The sequence below is a fragment of the Lissotriton helveticus genome, chromosome 6 (assembly GCF_964261635.1).
Source record: "Lissotriton helveticus chromosome 6, aLisHel1.1, whole genome shotgun sequence".
NCBI classification, from domain to species: Eukaryota; Metazoa; Chordata; class Amphibia; order Caudata; family Salamandridae; genus Lissotriton; species Lissotriton helveticus.
In genome coordinates, this window is record NC_136067.1 from 1,501,222,964 (window position 1) to 1,501,243,493 (window position 20,530).

At 45.9% G+C, this 20,530-nt stretch overlaps 1 protein-coding gene across 2 annotated transcripts in view; it reads right to left on the minus strand.

Moving 5' to 3' along the window:
* Positions 1–20,256, minus strand: part of PAPOLG (poly(A) polymerase gamma) — a 522,398-nt gene extending 502,142 nt beyond the window's left edge. For both annotated transcript variants that reach the window (XR_013596236.1, XM_078649302.1), the window contains exon 1: positions 20,054–20,256. Coding sequence is in view for 1 of the 2 variants with exons in the window: in XM_078649302.1 (XP_078505428.1) it covers positions 20,054–20,070 (17 nt within the window). In the remaining variant the exon portion in view is untranslated. The remainder of the gene's footprint in view (positions 1–20,053) is intronic.
* Between the last annotated feature and the right edge of the window lie 274 nt (positions 20,257–20,530).

Here is a 20,530-nt window from a genome sequence, read left to right on the forward strand (position 1 = left end):
ACTACGCTTCTGCACTCATCCTCCACATCCCCCGCCACAGCCACATCACATCCCACGAGAGACCTGCACTGGCTCCCTGTCAACAGGATCACCTTCAAGCTCCTCACCCACGCTCACAAAGCACTCCGCAACACCGGACCAGCATACCTCCACGAACGACTCACCTTCTACACGCCAAACCGCCAGCTTCGCTCTGCTGACTTTGCCACGGTTCCCTGCATCCGAAGAACGATCACCGGCGGCAGATGGTTCTCCCACCTCGCCGCCAAGACATGGAACGCCCTCCCCATCCACCTGCGGCACACCCAGGACCTGCTGACCTTCAGGAGACCTCAAGACCTGGCTGTTCGAGCAGTAGCAGCAGCAAGCCCCCACCCACCCCCGCGCCTTGAGACCCTTACGGGTGAGTAGTGCGCTTTACAAAAAATGCAAGATTGATTCGTAACAAGAAAAAAATGCATTACAGGGGGTGATTGTATCTTAATCACAGTCACTTCTTCAAATAAAATAGTTTACTCCAAATATGGAGTGGATATATGCTCTTCAACGCTGCATGATAAACCATTTAGGTAACAGAGGCTCCATAAAGATTCACATGCATTACGAAGTGAAAAATAAAATTATACTGACCATGAATTAGTTGCATCATACAAAATCATTACCCAGGTCTTTACTATAAGCCATGCGCCATGTCGACTTGGCCAGGCACTTGTTAAGAGAGTAAAGGTCCCTCTCCTGTACGATATATATATGTAAGGAGGAGCCTGACAAGAGCAATGTATTAGAACCTGGTCTATATAATTCAACATTTGTGTAAGCATCCGGTCTACCAAAGAGTAGAGAGAACGCTTACACAGAGGTCTGCACATGCACTATGCCCACTAATGACAAACTTTTTTCTATTTGTTGACCGGATCACTTCAACACACCCCTGCAAAGACTTGGAAATGCAATTATTACACATGGGCAGCATGAGGTGGCGTGAGAGTCTTTAGCACCCTTTCAACATAAAATGCTTGTGAAGTAACTTGTGCCATTGAATCCAACTTAAGTATATTGATTTTTATACATCCCAGGTCTTGAGAAGTCTACTCACCTGCTTTCTACTCACCTGCTTGCTATGGCAAGTCGGATTTTATCAGGGCGAACTATTTTTAGGAGTGAGCTGGTAAAGAACAGTTATCTTGTCACATTCACTTTGCATGAAGAGACAAAGGACAAATTTAAGCTTATGTCTTAAAAATTGCAGTCAGAGAAAGAAAAGTAAACCATACCTCCAGGAAAAAAATAAGTAGCAAAGTTAAATCAACACTTTACTTGATAATATGAGAATGAGGAGCATTTTTGCTGAAACCCAATTTCCACAGATTGTTTATACCCTATAAAGTTTTATCAGTAAAACTGCATATTAGTTGGAAAGTTTGTGGCCAATTCAATTTAAAATGTTCGTTAATGCTACTGTGCTCCCAAATCATGCTTTAGTAATGTATTTAAAATGAGTTTATAAACTTGAACTGAGAAACATTTCTGCCCTACCGACATTGCTATTAGTGAATTAAGAGGCAGGTCCGGGTTCACTTGTAACCTCTATGTGGGCTTGATTCTTATTATACAATGAGCAAATATTTAGTCTATTAAATCAAACCAAATCTTTTTTTGTACAGCAGCAATGCTATACTTGCATATTTCAAGGTGCTCTCATATGTGAGGATGAAAAAGGCAGCTCTGTAAAATACAATATTTGCCAGGATCGCACAATTTGAGACCAGATTACAGGTCAAGTACATTACTAGGTCGAGTAGATTATTCAAGTTTAGACATGCAGGTCAAGTGACATATTTATGTTTTTTTGTTAAGGCCTGCATCCTTGTGTGATCGTCCCGAGGTCAAGACCAATTATGGGCCAAAACTTGGCAACCATTAAAAGAAAATGTGTGCCAACTTGAATGATATCAATAATAGTGGAGGTGCACTGCACTAATATTTCATTGCAATGTTCAACATATAAAATCCTTGTAAACACTTATGTGATGGTTGGGTGCTCAAACAGGTGACAGAGCCGTCCTGCTATGTCCTTAGTAAACTCAAAGTGGTGCGCGCATGTACTGTGAGCGCATCCCTGTATATAGGCACACCATTGGTTCTTAATAACAGACTCCTTAGTATGTTAGTTATATAATGTTCATTTATTCATCACGATCATTTCTGAAATTACGATATTGTCTCCATATCCATATTGTGAGCGTTCAGAAGTCGTACATATTAATTTTCATATGATGTTTCAACTTGTTTAACTATTCAAGTTAAAATTCCCAAATGTTCCGATGCATTTCGGGCTTCAGAGCCCTTTTTCCAGGAGCACTATCAGCAAAAACAAACAAGATATCCCATCTTAATACTTGATTTATAATGCATCAACAATGTCACATGAGTGTGGTTCGTGGTGGTGTGCATGCATAATGTCGCTTGTGAATAACGTGCTGTGAATAAACTAAACGAAAAAACCAAACGTAAAAAATGCCGTCAGTGACATTCATGTGAAGGCGGTTCATGCCGTGAAGAGTCACTCACAAGTGTTCAGTTCGACGTGAACTCTCGAATGCTGGAGAGTAAAAGAATCGTAAGGTTGTTAAACCTCATATATATTGTGTTATCGTAGTTAAAAAGCACGAGTAATAACCAGCACGTATTACTTTACTTACTATCGGGAACGCGTCGCGTCTTCGGGCGGTTGAAAACAATCTCCTTAGCCGCACTCGTAGATGAGACGGCTGGTGTATAGCGGTGTGTACGGACGTTTAAAACTACATCATGTGATAGGTCACATGGGAGTCCCGGCCAAAAGTAAATGAGCTAGAAAGCGGACTGTAGGGTTCGGTTGTGTGTGCGAGTGTAACGTAAATCAACAATGGAAGTAAAATAAAGCATAACCACATAAATAAACAGAACAAATTCATCATTTTCTATTTACCAAATTCAATAAACGTGCATGTAACTGAACCATAAATTCTCATGTTTCAAGATCAATAGCTAAACAGACAGCTCGCAACAGGGTACAGTGTGTCAGTGTCCCATATATATGGCTAAATAAAGCTGCTAAATTCAGTACGATCATTAAGCCCATAGGGCTTCATTGCTTGAAGGCGATATATCCAAGCTATTTCTCTTTGAAGAAGAGTCTTACTGTTGTCCTTTCCCTCACTTTTCTCGATGATTTCTAACACCAGAAATTTCAGTTGCGCTATGTTATGTTTCATATCATGGAAGTGAGCTGCCACATTTGATTTCATGTTTTTAATGCGTATGTTTGATTTGTGCTCGTTGAGTCTTTTTTATTTTCCTTTCCGTTTTGCCAATATAAATTTTCCCACAGGGACATTTAAGCATGTAGATTAAGTTGGATGAGTCACATGTGGCGTTTACATGGAATTTAATGGTTTGTCCTTTCATAGGGTGTGAAATGGAGTTTCCTTTTATTACATTATGACAGTTGCTACAATTTAAGCATGGTAGAGTTCCCTTAGAGATTTCCTCAATTGGAGTTTCTTTAGATAAAATTTCTCTGATATTACTTCGTGTGTATGCGAAGATTGGGGGTTGCGAAAAAATAGTTAAACTCACTTTCAGATGAAAGGATTGCCCGATGTCGCATGATTATTTTCCTGTATGTGGAACTCATTGTGGAATATTTCGAAACAAGGACAATTCTGGTATCTTTAGGTTTGATTGATCTTTTCAGTGCTTGTTCTCTAGAAATCAAGGATACTCTTTCTTCAGCTTCTAGTATAATTTCATTGGGGTATCCCCTTTCAGCAAATCGGTCACCCATTTCTTTAATTCGTTTGTTGCTTTGTTCCATATTGGAGGTGATTCGTTTAGCCCTTAACATTTGGGAGTAAGGGAGATGTTTTTTAAAGCACCCTGATGAAAACTTGTGTAATGCAATGTGTTATTACGGTCTGTTTTTTTTTTTTTAAATGTCTGTTTCAAATCCTGTGGGTGTTTTAGATATGGAGACGTCCAAAAATGTGATGGTGTCTTCATTAATGGACCAGGTTAGTTCAATCCTGTCATCCTTTGTGTTAAGTTCCGTCAGAGCAGTAATCAAACTTTCCTTAGTGTCCTTCCATATAAAAAATAGGTTGTCTATGTATCTTATGTACATCTTTAGGTTGTTGGACCAAGTGGCATTACTGTAAATGTATTTGTCTTCGAATTCCTTCATGTATGATTCGCATAGGTTGGTGCTGCGCAGTTGCCAATAGACATTCCGGATAGCTGTCTATACCATACCTTTTCATGTTTGAAGTAACTGTGGTATAATGTGAAAATCATTATTTCCATTAGAAATTGTTGCATCTGTATTTCGATCTCACTGTTGACTAGTGTTTTTTCAATGGCCTCTATTCCACCTCCGTGTGGAATTGATGTATACAGCGCTCTGACGTCTACCGTGCACATGATTAATTTCTCATCATCTTGTACCGTGATTTCTGATAGTTTGAGCAGAAAGTCAGTGGTGTCTTTTACATAACTTCGCATAAGTTGGACAAGCGGTTGGAGGTACTTATCAAGGAACTTCCCCACAGGTTCGTGTAGGGAACCCCTTGTGGAGACTATCGGTCTAAACGGAGGATCCTCCAGGCTTTTGTGTATTTTGGGAGTCATCTGGATTGAAGGGCTTTTCGGGTGTTCAAATGATCACATTTTTGGATTTGGTCCATTATATACACAACAAGCATTTGCAATGCAATAGGTCTCGCATTTGTGAGATTTTGAGCTACTGGCTTTGTAAATGACAATGCCTTTTATTTAGGTGTTTAAAAAACCTTGAGTAATAAAAGGCCTGGTCATTTACAATACCAGTAGATCAAAGTTTTGAAAATGCGAGACCTATTGCATTGCAAATGCTGGTTATTGGAGACGAAGAAAGAGGGCACCCATGTTAATCCTAAAGTGGGCACCGTGCTGAAAACGTAAAGTGAGGCGCCCAGGGGCGGGACGGAGAGGAAGGGCTATGAGCCACGGGCACCATTAGTGAGTTTGTGTTGATTTTGGCAGCCGTTAAGAGTCTTCCGTTCTCGAACCTGAAGGTGCCTCGGGCACATCTTAAGAGCCTTGCAGGAAAGTAGTGTCTGTAGTCAGACAAAAATAAAGAAAATAGTGCTCACGGACCAAGTAAACATACCTTGAAGCCACACAAGTAAAAAGTCCAGTCCTCATGGGAGGTTACAAATGCAGACAAGGAGTTACTAAGGAGGGACTAAAAAGCCTATTAAGTAGTAACCATTTAGAAAACAACAGGAGCCAATTGAAAAGATGGGCGGAACTTCAAGTCTATACCAGAGTACAGCATGCCTCGCAGAGCAGCACATGCGCTGCCCAGGCTCTACCTAAAAAAGGAGAGCTGCAACACAAGCAAATGGTCTGTGGATATGCTAAATGCATATTGTAACTACTTTTCGTGTGTATTCAACACATTAAATGTTTATGGGAACAGCACGAGGAAGGATGGCAAGGAGTAACAATCAGATTGTAGAAAAAAATACTGTTTTATGACTAAGGTTTTGTAGTGAATACAATAGATGTTGCTAATGAAATGTACTTTTGTATATGCCAGTAGCATAACATACAAGGAATAGGCTGACTGAATGGGCCCGTTTGATTCTAGGTAGTTTCCCTATTAGTGACACTTATTGAACCAGATCAAGATTTTTGAATGACTGCTCTGCAGGGAACCGTTTTTTGTTTTTACTAAAATGTTGAAGCGTCAAACTGAAAGTGAAAAAGCACATCATAATAAAAGGGTAGGGCAAAGCTGCTAGATAGTAACTATAGGAAGTGCTTGCACAACGGCACACATCTATATGTTCTTTAAGCCTCTACCTGGACTCACTGGATACCAGTGGATTGCCAGTCTGCCTAATGAGCGAGGGAATGAGACTGCCAAACCTGCAGGAGTTGTGTCTGTGCAGAAGGATCGAGGGGCAGCGTGACCCCAAAGCAGTGGGCCTGCAACAGCTTTGGACTTCAGAGATAAATCACTGCATTTCTAGGTCGGCAGGCTCCAGACTGCCCTGCAATTGCCTGCAGGAATCATGAAGATGCGGCACGGTCTGAGATGCTGCACCTGAAGTTGTCAAATGTAGTGTGACCCCAGCTGCTCTGCCCAAGTAACTCAATATAGCGTGCTCTGAACGGCTACACAACAAATCAATTGTGGCAGAACCTAAGCCAAGCAACCTGGTGAGGCCCAACAGGCACTTCACCAGCTACAAAGAAGCCAGCCTGCATGTAGTCGCAATCATCCAGACTTGCACAAACCTGATGCACCACTGAGACCAGCGCCATTATTTCAACAATCAGAAACGTTGCAGCTGCGATTGTAGAAGAGGCCAGACAAGGATGCCTGCGTTGCACACATCTGAACTGAAAAGGAGGAACTTTTGAGAACTGCCTCAATTTGCGGACTTACAAAAGTACTTGGTAAGAAACTGCCAGAGAACGTTGCAGGAAACTGCACCCAAGCCGATCCTCAGTACTTCGTAAACAAAGGACAGAAATCCACATTAGTCAAAGGAAGGAGGCCATAGCAGGGAAAGACACCAAAAGACTTATTCAGAACACCAAGTTGTATCCTGAATTCACCTGTGCATGGTATTTAGTTTTAGTGTGCTATAAAGTAGTTTTCTTTTTGGAAGTAGAGTACAGCGTTGGACACTTCTTTATTGCACAAATGTATATTTGTGGAGTGCAAGCACAAGCAGCCTACCTCCCCCAGAAGCCAGTGTGTACTCCCCATCATACCACTTAGAATCAAGTGCTGGAGGAGTCATTGCTTTCCCCCCTGCCCAGCCGTGCCTAATCTCGCTACTTCCCGGGCAGTTGACCTCATCATTGGTGCAACAACAAGAACTTAAGCGGCCGCTATCTCAATTTCCGCCTTAAATATTCTTCAGACACCAGTCCCTGGAACTCCTGCCCATTGGCACCAAATGTTCTGCACCAGGCAAATGTTAATTCTAGTCCTGATGATGATCCAGTTTTAATTTGAGCAAGTGATCGAAACGTCGACATTTCAAAAATAGGGCCACAAATGTCCAATGTGTCCAATCATTGTGGTATCTAATTTTGGTTAAACTTGCTGCTATTTAAAATTGAATGCAGGTGGCCTATGCTCAAAGTCTTTGCCTGTATTTGTCTCTTTGTTCTATTGTTTGTATTGTTACCCCAATCCCCCACACTTCCCGGTTCTTTTAGGGTACAGGCTTGTGCCCCACTATTCTTGTTGTTCTAAGTATTTTTGACTAAAATTTCTTATCTTTATGAATAAAACTCCATGTCCGGCTGGATATTTGACTGATAGTAACCCAATGTGGGCTATAATCTAATCATTGTGTGTATAGCCATTTTTTCGCTTAGGACATTTGTTCTTTCAAGTAGTATTAAACCCGTGGTACTAAGCCATTTTTTCGGGTCCCCCTTGTTCATTTAAAAATATGGAGGAGTCATATTGGGCCCACTTTTCAGAGCCATATAGGCCATTCCCTGGAACATCAGCAGCAAATGACCGTGGCCCCCACGATTGAGGCCAAGTTGCAGCTGATTGGTCCGTGACCCCTACAGAGTTGGACAGACACTGCTTTATGGGTCCCAACTTTGTGTTTCCCCCATCTTAAATTATGAAGGCTCCTCAGGTTTTGCTCGTGCCAGATAACTCTGGATATCAGCAAATTTACTCAGGCAGATGCAAGTGTAGGATTTAAAAAGCGATAAATTAATTTTTGAACGCTATTGTTGCTTCTAAGGGGAATCAACTGATTTCACTTGCAATGAAAAGAGTCAAATGTTCAGATACAAGAGATCGGCATGGGCAGAGAATACAGAACAGCTAGACTGGTGTTAAGAGGATGATCGTTATGAGAAATTGGTATCTCAGATCTCTATCACTCACACCACTCTGCAACAAATTTACAAGAATAGACTTATTTTCCTAACTTTGATGCAGAAATGCCAAGGATAGGCATGTTAGAGAATAACTTAAGCATTACATTTGACTTGGAAACCCTCATTGAACAGAGGTTACATTTAAGCTTGTAGTGCATTTAACATAGCAGTAGAGACAAAAAAAACACTTTCCAATCTGCATGAATCGGTTGTCTATATTTGTTAAGATATCATTTTTGGTAACATTGATCAAACATGAAAATCCACCTTCACACGATGAGTATTTTATAACTTTCAGGAAAAGAGAGACAAGAGAACATGGACATCTGTTAACAGACCCCGTTTAGGGGCATAGGAGTTAATAGTCAGTCGTAATCTGGCACTTCAAACTGGGTCAAGTACAACCCTTTTCACATTTGACTCATTTTCGCAAGGACAAGCCCCCACAGGTAGAGCTTAGAACTCCAACAAACAGAATAACAATGTGCAGCCCAGTGTCAGCAGAACTGAATGCTATACATTTCAATGGAAATTAAATATAGGGTTGCAAACTGAGTTGCATTTAACTGTCAGGCGCTACACCATCTTCCCCTCACTGGGTAAGAGATACTGAATCCACTGTCCCTATTGACTGTTATTTAAGAAGGATTAGGTGCAATTGCAAGGGTTTAAATCCTCACATGTGGAACTCCGATCAATGCCTTTCTACTCTTCTGCAAAAGTCTTAGAATGTGTGGCAGGCCCAAATCAATATAATGGCAGAGCACAAAAGTAGCAAACAACAGTACATGCTACTCAATCTCTCCACACTCGCACACCCTTGTTCAATATAAAGCCTGGCTACTGAGATAACAAAATTGGCAAATAAGTGTAATCAATGCATAGCCATTCTTAATTAGTGATCTCACTGTTAAAGAGAAAATGTAACTTGGGACCATAATTACCACATTGTCACCTTCTTCCAAATATGAATGTGAGCCAAAGAGCAAACAAAAACATTTACGTAATAGTTAAGGTCAAGAAAAATAAACTTGAATTTTTTCAAAATAAAACTTCATCTTAGTTATGATCGACAAGAGAATTAGTTGCACAACGTTATTGAAGGGACAGTGCCTATGATCCCAAAAACGTAATACTGAAAACTCCACTGGTAAGGGTACCAAAACAAGCTCAAATGTCACCCTGCCAGGGATGCTCACACCCTTACTCAATTAGACTTAACATAGCAAATAAAGAGAACATTGATATCACAAATGTTGCCACAAGTTGTGAAAGCTATGACTTGTTTGCACCATTTTTAAACTCAAACAACTTCATTACATGGAACCGCAATTTAAAAAGAAAACCAAGAGAGCACCACACAGAACAAAATGAATAACCATAAATAAGGACCATAGGGAAGGTAATTGTTCGACCCAGCGGTTTCTTGCTGGCTGGAATGCATCGAAGCAAGTCGCAAGTCAGAATTCACCGTTCTAGACAAGATAAGTACGATAAACGTGTCCGATAACCTGTGCTTACCCTCAAGTAGCTTGGCACCAACCATTCAGGCTTATCCTCAAGGCCTAGGTGTAAAGTATTGGCTTAATACCACCCTGGCAACACACTGCGTACGCCACAAAAAACGGTAGCTGCACATGTACAGGATCGCTAGCCCCCCTTTAGACAAAACGTAACCCAGGAAGCTGGTGCACTTCAAATTCTGGAGAAAGGTTCCCCTCGGAGGTGCAAGCTTCCGTAGCTCCTGAGAGCCAGCGGTAGGTGCCCGCAAGGCACAACAAAATCCCTCGGCCCGGTCACTATGTTCTCCACAACAAGGCACTTTGTGGCGTGGATTCAGGAAGAGGGAGCCAGCGACCTCGGATGGAGGACGCGATGTCAGGCACTGTCTTTCTCCCGATCTGTCTGGAGGTCGAAGACAGCCCCCATTCCCAGCTTAGGTCCTCCCCAACACCTCTCGGACATCAGAAACGCTCTGAATACAAGCTAGCACAGGTCCCCTGGTTGCAACCATGGGTTCCTCGCACTCTGCAAACTTCTAACGCTAAGAAAGTAAGATCTGCTCCTTATGATTACCCCCCCCCCCCCCTTTCTTACTTGATGTGACGCTGTTTTTGATTAGTCTGACTGGGTTCCTGCTAATCAGGACCCCAGTCTAGCTGCTTTCCCCTTAAACTGTTGTGTTACGTACACAGCCCAGATTGGATACTGGAGACCCTGGTCAGTCCCTAGAATATGGTACCCATGTAACCAGGGCATAGGTATTCCAGAGGTCTCCCATGGACTGCAGCATGTATTATGCCACCCATGGAAGACCATTCAAAATGGAACTACAGGCCTACCATTGCAGCCTGTGTAAGTAGGTGCATCTACAATTACGAAAGGTATAGGTTTACTATATCTAAAGGGTCACTGCAGTTAAAACCTATAAGTCGCCCCTCTAGCAGGTCTTTAACCCTGAGGGCAGGGTGCTTAGTTGTAAGTGAGAGCATGAGCAGGACACTTCTGCAGCCTAGGGTGTCCATTCTCCCGGGGTTGTCAGTGAAGCGGTCATATACTATACAGAGGGGCATCGCCTGACCGCACAATGGCAGTCTCGAAAATGGATGCAACAAATCCTATCATGTTTGGTATCAAACATGATATATTGGAATCATACCTCCCACAACGTAAACGGTGTAAGAGGTATGATTCCAAGCACTGGCAGAGCCCTCCGTTATGCTCTGTGTTCCTGGTACCAGCCTTCTAGTCCCAGACAGTACAAAATTGTTACTGCTGACCAGAGACATTTCTGCACTCCAGCTGCAGAGCCAAGCTAGAGCAGGGGGGAGGCAGAATAGGCATCCTGTCACAGGGATGTGGGACCACCTCCCAGACAGGATTTAGTGTATTAGGGCTAGGTGGGTGCGCTTGCCAGTGCCTGAAAGTCATCAGGCAGTTCCCTCCTCACGCCGCACAGCTCCGCCTGTGCGTCAGTGTCCCCTGGTCGCTGCCTCCGACCGATGCTGCTGCTTCAAGGCTCCTCTGCCTCAGGTGTGTTACTTCTCCGCATTAGCCTAACTTTTTCTTTCCTGTTGTAAGCTTTCTTCCGGTTGTATCTTCTGTGCATTTTTGTGCTCACTCTTGTGAGCATTTGTTTGTCTTCTGTACCCCTGCATTGCCCCTTGCCTCTGTGCCCCTGTTCCACCCGTTTTTTCCTGGCGCTCCGTCCCCACCCCCCTGATCACCCATTCACCGCCCCACCTCCCAGCTGCTCTTCCCTCCCACCTCCCCTTATATGGTGGCCACTGCACAGCTGGCTGCCTAAGGCAAGCTAGTCTGCGCCCGTCCGTGCCTGGACCGCGCCCAGATTCCTGGTCACTGCAACCACCACAACAAACACCACCACTACTACGACGCCAGCACGCTCCTCACACTCAACTCCGGACGACCAAACACCTGCTTCCTGGCCACCCCGTAGCGCACCCACAGGCCCATCTCCTGCCGGAACTGCAGCTTCACCAGCCTCCGAGCCGCCAAACCGCCATGAAAGAAAGGACGCAACCACCTCAGATGCATTCTACTAAACACCCGCTCCGCATGCAAACACGCAGTCAAACTCTGGGACCTGCTCGACACATCCTCCCCGGACGTCGCCTTCCTGACGGAGACCAGGATGAACGCCAGGATGAACGCCTCCTCTGCGCCAGACATTGCCATAGCCATCCCGGACGGCGACAAGATCACTCGCAGGGACCGCACCAACAGAGTAGGAGGTGGAATCGCCATCGTCCAAAAGAACACCCTCAGCACCGCCAAACCCCTGCACCTCCAGATCCACAAGACCACACCACCCTCAGAGGAACTCTCGTCTACAGACCCCCCCCCATACCCCGGCTTCAGTTCGGCGACACCATCGCAGACATCGTCAGCACGCACGCCATGGCCTCTACTGACTACATCCTCCTCAGAGACCTGAACATTTACCTCGAGAACAACTACAGCAACTCCGCCACCCTGATAGACAACCTCGGACAGCTCGTCACAACGCCCACCCACTCCGCCGGCCACACGCTCGACCCAATCTTCTCCGCAAGCTCCCACGTCACCTTCAGCCACACCATCGAACTCCACTGGACCGATCACTGCTGCATCCACTTCACCTTCCAGAAACCCACCACACACCACCGCTCTCAACAGATCCCCCGCCGCAGCTGGAGCAAAGTCACCGATGAACAGCTTAAAACCACCCTCGCCCGGAGCCACCCACTGACCCAACCGACACCGCCGCCTGCAACCTCAGGCTATGGATCAACGACTGCGCCAAAACACTCTCGCTCCGATCAAAATACCCTCTAACAGACACAGACAAAAAGGCCGGCTGGTTCAACACTGACCTCCAGGCCTCCAAACTAGCCTGCCAGAAACCAGAGAAGAAATGGCACCATGAACGGACACCGGACAGCTATACAGGCCACAAGAACGCCATCTGCAGACACCATCACCTCATCAGAACCGCAAAAAGGGCCTCCTTCAAGGACCGCCTAGACAACAACGCACAACAGCAATGAGCTCTTCAACAATGTGAAGGAGCTCTCCAACCCCAGCTCCAACACCAACGTCATCCCACCATCGCAAGACCTGTGCCACTCCCTTGCCACTTTCTTCCATCGCAAGATCGCAGACATCCACAGCTTCAACCTGACTGCCTTGACAGCCACTGACACCTCAGACCCCCCGGCCACCATCCACACCAAACCCCTGCTCACCTGGACCAACGTAAACGACTACACCATCAAAATCATGCCTGCACCACATCTTCAACAAAGCTAGCGCCACCATCTCACCCCAGCTCCGCAAGGTCAACATCTCCGCGACCTTCCTGGAGAGCTGGAAGCACGCAGAGATCAACGCCTTACTCAAGAAACCCATGGCGGATCCAAGAGACCTCAAGAAATTCCGGCAAATCTCCCTGCTCCGGCAAAGGTCATCGAGAAGATCGTCAGACAACTGACCCGCTACCTCGAGGAGATTATTATCCTGGACCCGTCCCAGTACAGGTTCCACAGCAACTACAGTACCGAAACTGCCCTCATCGCCGCCACCGATAACATCAGGACCCTGATGGACAACGGTGAAACCGCGGCCCTCAACCTCCTGGACCTCTCAGCCACCTTAGACACTGTCTGCCACCGCACCCTACGCACACTCCGCCACAACGCAGGGATCCAAGAAAAGGCTCTGGAATGGACCACCACCTTCCTCTCAGGCAGAACTTAGAGCGTCCGACTCCCCCATTCCAACTCCGAAGCTGCCAAGATCATCTGCGGCGTACCCCAAGGATCATCCCTCAGCCAGACATTGTTCAACATCTACATGGCACCGCTCGCCCACGTGTCCCGACCTAAACATTATGTTCTACGCTGACACCCAGCTGATCCTCTCCCTTACCAAGGACCCCCTCACCACCAAACCCAACCTCCACGAAGGAATGAAGGCAGTCGCAGAGTGGATGAAGAACAGCCGACTGAAGCTGAACTCTGAAAAGACGGAGGTCCTCATCTTCGGCTCCACCCCCTCAGCCTGGGACGACTCCTGGTGGCCTACCAACACTGACCTTGCACGTAACCTGGGGGTCATCCTAGACTCAACACTCTCCATGACCAAGAAGGTCAATGCAGTCTCATTCTCCTGCTTCAACACACTCCGCAAGATCTACTGCTGGATCCCCACCGAAACAAGAATGGTCACACAGGTCCTCGTCAGCAGCAGGCTGGACTACAGAAATGCCCTTTATGTGGAAGCCTCGGCCAAACTCCTGAAACGTCTGCAACACACACAGAACCCCTCGTCCTCAACATCCCTCACCACTGTCGCATCACACCCCGTCTGAGGGACCTGCAGTGGCATCTTGTCAACAAGAGGATCACCTTCAAGCTCATCACCCACGCACACAAAGCACTCCACAACATCGGACCGACATACCTCAACAGACTACTCTCCTACACCCTCAACCGCCAGCTCCACTCCCCCAACAGCGCCTTGAGACCCTCACAGGTGAATAGTGCACCTTACAAATGTTCTGATTGATTGCATGAGCGGCACATTTGCTGTCCCTGTGCATAGTCCAGTTCAAACCAGTCCTGGGAGCCATTGGCTTGAGTTCTGGCACGAAACTGGACAAAGGACATGGGAATAACCTCCCCCTTGGGAGGGTCCAATGAATCTTCCAAACCACAAAGGACATGGGAATAACCTCCCCCTTGGGAGGGTCCAATGAATCTTCCAAACCAATCATTAGGGTGCATAAGGGTTTACCTGGGTGTAGGTCCCTATATTCATCGTGGACAAGATTCAGAATTGAAACGACTGCACTTCAACCATCTGGGCACTCCTGACTTCGTTTGGACCTGACTTTGTCTCCCTTTCAGTCTGCTGCATGGTCTGTGCAGGTGAGCCATACAGGATCCATGCAGGACCTGTGGAACATTCAAGACACTTGAAGATAGTCTCACCTGGAGTGAAGGAGGCACACCCCTACATTCATAGGCACTGCAACACTGCGGACAGGTCTGCTGATCCCGAACTCCTGCGGACTCCGAAGGGTTCAACAACACAGGTGGTGGTTATCTACAACTACCGAAGCCCGAGCTGCCCTCTAACCAAGTCTGAGGTCAGAATCCCTTGTGGGGGCTGAATCAACCAAACCCCTGTGCACTGCATACTTTTGCAAGTGCATATGCTTGTTGGCAACTCTGCTACAAGTGCATTGGGCTCCAAGTAGCCCCAACATCTGGAAACTTCTTCCACCAAGATCTCCTGCCACACTGCCTCCTGGGCACCATGGGCTGCTCCTTTTGGTGAGCTGCTCGAGGTCCTCTTGTGATCCCTGCACCTCCAGCCTGTGGGTTCAATTGAGGGTCATCTTGGTTTTCCTTGGGCTCCCCAGATTGCTCAGGGCCTGCCCTGACTCCCCTGCTTGTGGCGAGTCTCCTGGAACTTGATTGTCCCCACCGTGCACCTTCTTGATTTCCTGAGAGGGTTGCATTTGCCAAGGCTTGTTGGTGCCGACACCGACCCTTCAGCACTCTAAATCCTTTGTGGGACAGCTTGCATCCAGGTCCTGGTCTTCAGCTTCGCCGTATTCTCGCAGCAGCAGAGTAAAGGTCACAGTCCTCCTTCCTGAAGCACCCGACATCGGAGGGCACTCTATTTCCAAGTCTCCTGGTCCCCTCTGCTATCGGGTACTCCTCGTCAAGAATCCACCTCTGGATTCCTCCGGACACTTTCTACTCTTGCAGCAGCTGCACTTTCCTGAAGTCCTCCAATGAGTTCGACTGCGGTTTCCAACGCCACTTCACACCTATGCACCCAGCTTCCCTGGGAAAGGTAACTTGGGTATCACGGTATCCACAGGTGGGGTGGCTCTCCAATCTTCTGTCTTCTGTCTTCCACTGGGTTTCATCAGGGTCCACTGGGAAGGGTCTATAATCTTTAAAAATCCAACGGCGACTTGCAAGGAGCACGCAGTCGTATTCACACACTGCACACATGCTACGTGTGGTCCCCGTCTACTTACTTGGGTGGTCTGTGGGTCCCCAGCAATTCTACGTCCTCTCGACATTGTCCTGACTCGAGTTGTGGTTCTCATAACACTTTGTGTTCTGGTTTGGTCCCCCCCTAGGGTCCACTGTGTATTAGTGCTATTTACTGTGATTTCTGTGCTTCAATATTGTGTGCTTCGTGTCTCAGTGTAGGAGACACTAACGTACTAGAGTGTTCTATAATAAATAAATATTTTTATACATACTGTGTGGTTATTTTTCAGTTAATCTATACTATAAGATAATACTCCGGTAAAACAAGCTGCTTTACACTCCTTCAAGACCAAGCCTAAAGGCTGCTCTCCACAGCTACCACTTGGATAGCCTTCTAAGGTTGTCAGAGACCTCTTAAAATCACCATAAGGGTTGTCTGGACTGGTGCTAGGTATCCACTTACATTAGTGGACATCATATACCAGGCCAGCTTCTCACATAGGCTGCTTATCTTTACCAGCACACTCCTCTGCTGAGTGAGACTAATGTATGCCAGGATGGTCCTTGCCCCAACTGACAAGAACTTCCACCTGTTTCCGCTGCACCCTGCACATCCTTACAATCTTGTGGAAACAGGGAGATCCTTTGTGTCCCTAGGATCTCAGAAAGGAGGCCAGCCAGCAGGCCCTTGGAGTGTACTTAGGGACCCGGGTCATGACAGTTGGCACTTAACTGCAGGCCAGCAACGTCCAGTCAAAATCCACAAAGTAATAGACCGCTTTATGGAGCACGAGACGCTCCAGGCCACCACAAGCCTGCGGATAATCCAGTTGCAGTCCCTCCTTCACTAATGATTCCTCTTGTCGATGTCCAAGCATCGAACCAGCATAGTATTGTTCCAAACCCCAAAAAAATCTCTAAATTCGGAGGCCAGAGGTCCAGTAGTTATACCCACAATGGTCTTTGAAGTTGCGATCAGTACAAAAGGCCACCTTTGAAATGCACAGGCCCTCTAAATTTTGTCCTGTCTGCCATCCTACTCCAGGAGGTTTGATCACTTTTAGGGGGGCCACGACCCAGCCCCTTGGAATGCACGTCCCCATTTCAGCCCCACGTAATAGTTTCAGAAAGGCCACTCCGAGCCAGTGGTTTCCCTTGAGCCCCTAGTTTATGACCTATTATGAATGCACAGATTTAGCTGTTCCCCCCCAGCACCCAAATGTGAACTGGACACAGGGTGTACAGAGCCACCAGCATCAAAATGCCCACTTTCCCAAAGTGACTTTTCCATATACATAATTTCAGATCCACTTGCACTACCGGAGAGGATTTGCCATTATGAACTCATTGATATTTCACACTATACTGCTACTATTCTGCTTGCAGGAAATATTTACTGCTTAATAGCCTTTCCCTACATTCCCCTATGATAATCTGATGTGAGAAACTGACCCTTTCGTATCTAGCACACCATACAGTGTCATTCACAACCCTTACATGTTACAGACTTGCACATGCCCTACCTCTTCCCAACACCCTCTGCCAAACGTTCCAATGCTCCGTCCATCATCTTATTGTATTTGCTTTTCAGTTTTATGTTCATGGAAACATTAAAGCAGCTTTTGAAATAATTTGACCCACTTCTGCTTCAGGCAGACACAATGTTTTCCTGCAGATCTAGCCTCCCATTTGAACTCTTCATGATAACAATCAAATTTGATTGTCAGTGTTCTTCTTGCCCTCCCACCCCAGGCTTCAAATGAAACCCATCTAAGTTAGAAATTCCTTTTGACCAAATGCCAATATTTTGCTTGAACGTATTGCAGCTGGTTTGGAACTGCATATATACATGCTAACAGGAAACATGATGTTTTCAAACTTATATAATCAAAAGAATGATACCGATGTTCTCTAGTAGGCACCTTTAACCAGAATCAGGATGGCTTTTTCTCCCCAACTGTGCAGCTAGTCTCCACCTGGAAATGAGTACACTTCTGCTTTGAGATATAACCACATGCCTTAACGTAAAGTTGTTTAATGAGCTCTTTTGCGAAGAGTACTGATAATTTGCTTCAGGCGAGAAAATACCAATAGATTGCATTCTAATCCGCCCTATTAAAATAAAGATGCATTACTGAAGATCACCTATATCAGTTTGTGTCGGACACATTTTATGTCAATGTGTATACAATGTAGTTTAGTTTAAGCTAACATTACAAGGACATGATGACTACGACTCAAACATAAGTACTGGAAATCCTTCTGCTGCTGTAGTTAGGGTCAGAAGCAAACCCTCACCACATGGTGTAAAAACCAGTGAACGTTTGTGGTCTGTGTGTGAATTTGAATGATTAAGTTCATACTTGATGTACTAAGCACAAGGCAGACTAGAATAGAATATTGCTGTAAAACATGGCATCTTTTGGAGTGAGATCCCCTGACATTTTGGCTGCCGACTTCATGTTTGCACCTTGTTTTGCTGGCTTAGGACTTCGAGGGTGTTTGACATTGGAGTTCAGTGCCAAAGCGCTGTGCTTTTCATATAAATACTGGTTATTGGTGTATACAGGATTGGCTGATTCGGGTTTGCTGTAAGCAGTCACGGCCAGCAGGACTCACTGGTGGGGGTTCACATCAGCTCCTGGCGTTTTCCTGCTGCTTTCCTGAGCAGGAAGCGGCCACAGGCAGCCTCCCTCTCCCTCCCCTAAGCCGATCACAACGCTGCAATGGCAGCGTTCTGATTGGTGGGGACGGAGCCCAACTGGACAGGCCATTTTCTCTATGTAGGCTGCATGCAGCCTACATGGAGAAAAGGGAGAGTGCGCTTGACTGGTTTGGTCGGCCCCAGAGGGCCGACCAAACAGTCAGGACCCACAGCATTGGGCAAGCCACTCCTCCCTGACCCGTCCGCCTACAACCAGGCATACCCTTCTGCTTTCTCACAGTGCGAGAAGCAGAAATACCATTTTAGGTTTCTGCTTCTCGCACTGCGAGAAAGCAGTGGGGGTGATGCTCTTCCGCCCTAATGGAGGAACCGCCCCTGGCTGCAAGTCCCTTGTCTAGGGGTAAGACATATACCTTAAATGCTCCTCAGTGGGCCTGCAGCACTGGTTGTGCCATCCATGGAGGTAGCTCATCCACTGTGCCACTGGTTTGCCCTGGTGGGTCCTATATGTGCAGATTACTGTTACTCGACTTGGCATTTAAAAAAGCTATGTGCCAAGGTTCTGCATGTCACTTGCTATATCAGAGTTCTCCCTGGGGACTGGCAGCTCAGGCTGGACTGTTCCCATGGGGAGCAGGGTCAAGACTGGATACGGCTGGGTTTAAACTGGAATGGCATGGGGAACAACAACAAAAAAAACTATGGATTTAGGCCCAGATCTTTACACTGGGGTGAATGTTTGACATTGTTCAACATTCTGTCCATCAATTGTTCTTTTTGCATACAACTGAAAACCCAGACCGTCTAAAACATTCTGTCCATCAATTGTTCTTTTTGCATACAACTGAAAACCCAGACCGTCTAAGAAAAATAATAGGAACAAGTGACAGTAATTCACTGACTAAATACATAATATTAGTGAACAAACGCCACATTCCTCCAAAAAGGCATGCAGATTCAAAGTCACGCGACACCTATTCATGCCATGGACGGACAGCACATTACTGCAGGTATCACTACGGAGAAGAAGGTGGTTGGCTCGTGTTGAACACTCAGCGGGATGAGCAGTCACTGAAGACTAGGACTTTGACTATGATACGTCCGTGCACCAATAGCGATTAATTTCCAGGACAACGTAAATGCGCCCACAGCTCTGCTCCGTTCAGGTGCCCCTTAACGGGGGCATACTTCAAAACGATTTTAACGCATTTCATAAGGACTCGGAAGTACATTCGTGAATTTCCTGTGCGTTCTGAAACTTGTAGTTATACGTATTTTCAACTATAAACACCCCTTTTCGGATATCAGAAAGGAAAGGATAACATACTCAAATTTTCAAAAGAACGCCATGAAGTACACACCTCTCCCTTTAGTCGTATATTGGACAATAGTTGACCCGTTGCAACTTTGGCAGGCTGACAAGTACGTGCATGGGACATATGGCAACGCAACACTTTCAGCTCCAACTCCTCAACAAATGCGGTTAACAGAATGCAACTTTTAAAGGGTTACCGGAAAGGGTTTATCAAAGTTTGGCAATGCAACGTCTTCTAACGCAGAGCACTAGCTACTCATTCATAGATAGTTGAAGCAAGCACGTCTTACTACCCACTCCGAAACTCCGCTATAACGTAAAAAATAGGATGGTCGGACGGATATGACAAAACTATGAAAATAACCTAGAACTCCCCGGTGCAAAAGCTTCGTTGTAGTGGATGTGTAACGAGAGACTACGTCATATGAACAGTAGGAACACTTCCTGCGTTCCACTAGAGGGGCTCCCGCTTGGAGGGCTCAGTTAGATGGACAGTTCTTTACTTAGAAGTCATGGACAGCCCCCATGCTGTCCGGAGCGTGACAGTAAGCTGCTTGCCCTGCTAACAACTTATCGTAGGATGCTTCTTGCTCCACAGCACAAACTCACAAAGACATCTCTCTCATGTCCCACGTAGCGCGAATCCAGCAACTCCACACCGACCTCTGTCTCAGTCCCAGCAAGCGTAAGAGAGCAGCTTTCAAATTCGCACGCAGCCCCGGAGAAGCTCCGCCCAGCACTGCTTTATTAACAATGAGGACCCTTCCCCGCCCCTCCCTGCAACAACACGGGCGGGGAGCTGCAAGCCAAGGCAAAGAATGGGAGCGCAGTCGCCATCTTTCAACTGCGCACTCACCATTTCCCTTTTAGAAGCGCCACACCTGACTGGACCGTATGTTGAACATCTGTATTCGGTTTTCAAAGTCTGTATTATAACTCGAGATTTACGTAATAGAATATAAAATATAATATATTTGAATTTTATGCAAAAACTATTTCTTCTAATACATAATGAAAAGTGGATTTAAAAATAAGCTACAAAAGTAACATTTTTAGACAGTTTTTAACGTCAATACCTGTTAAAAT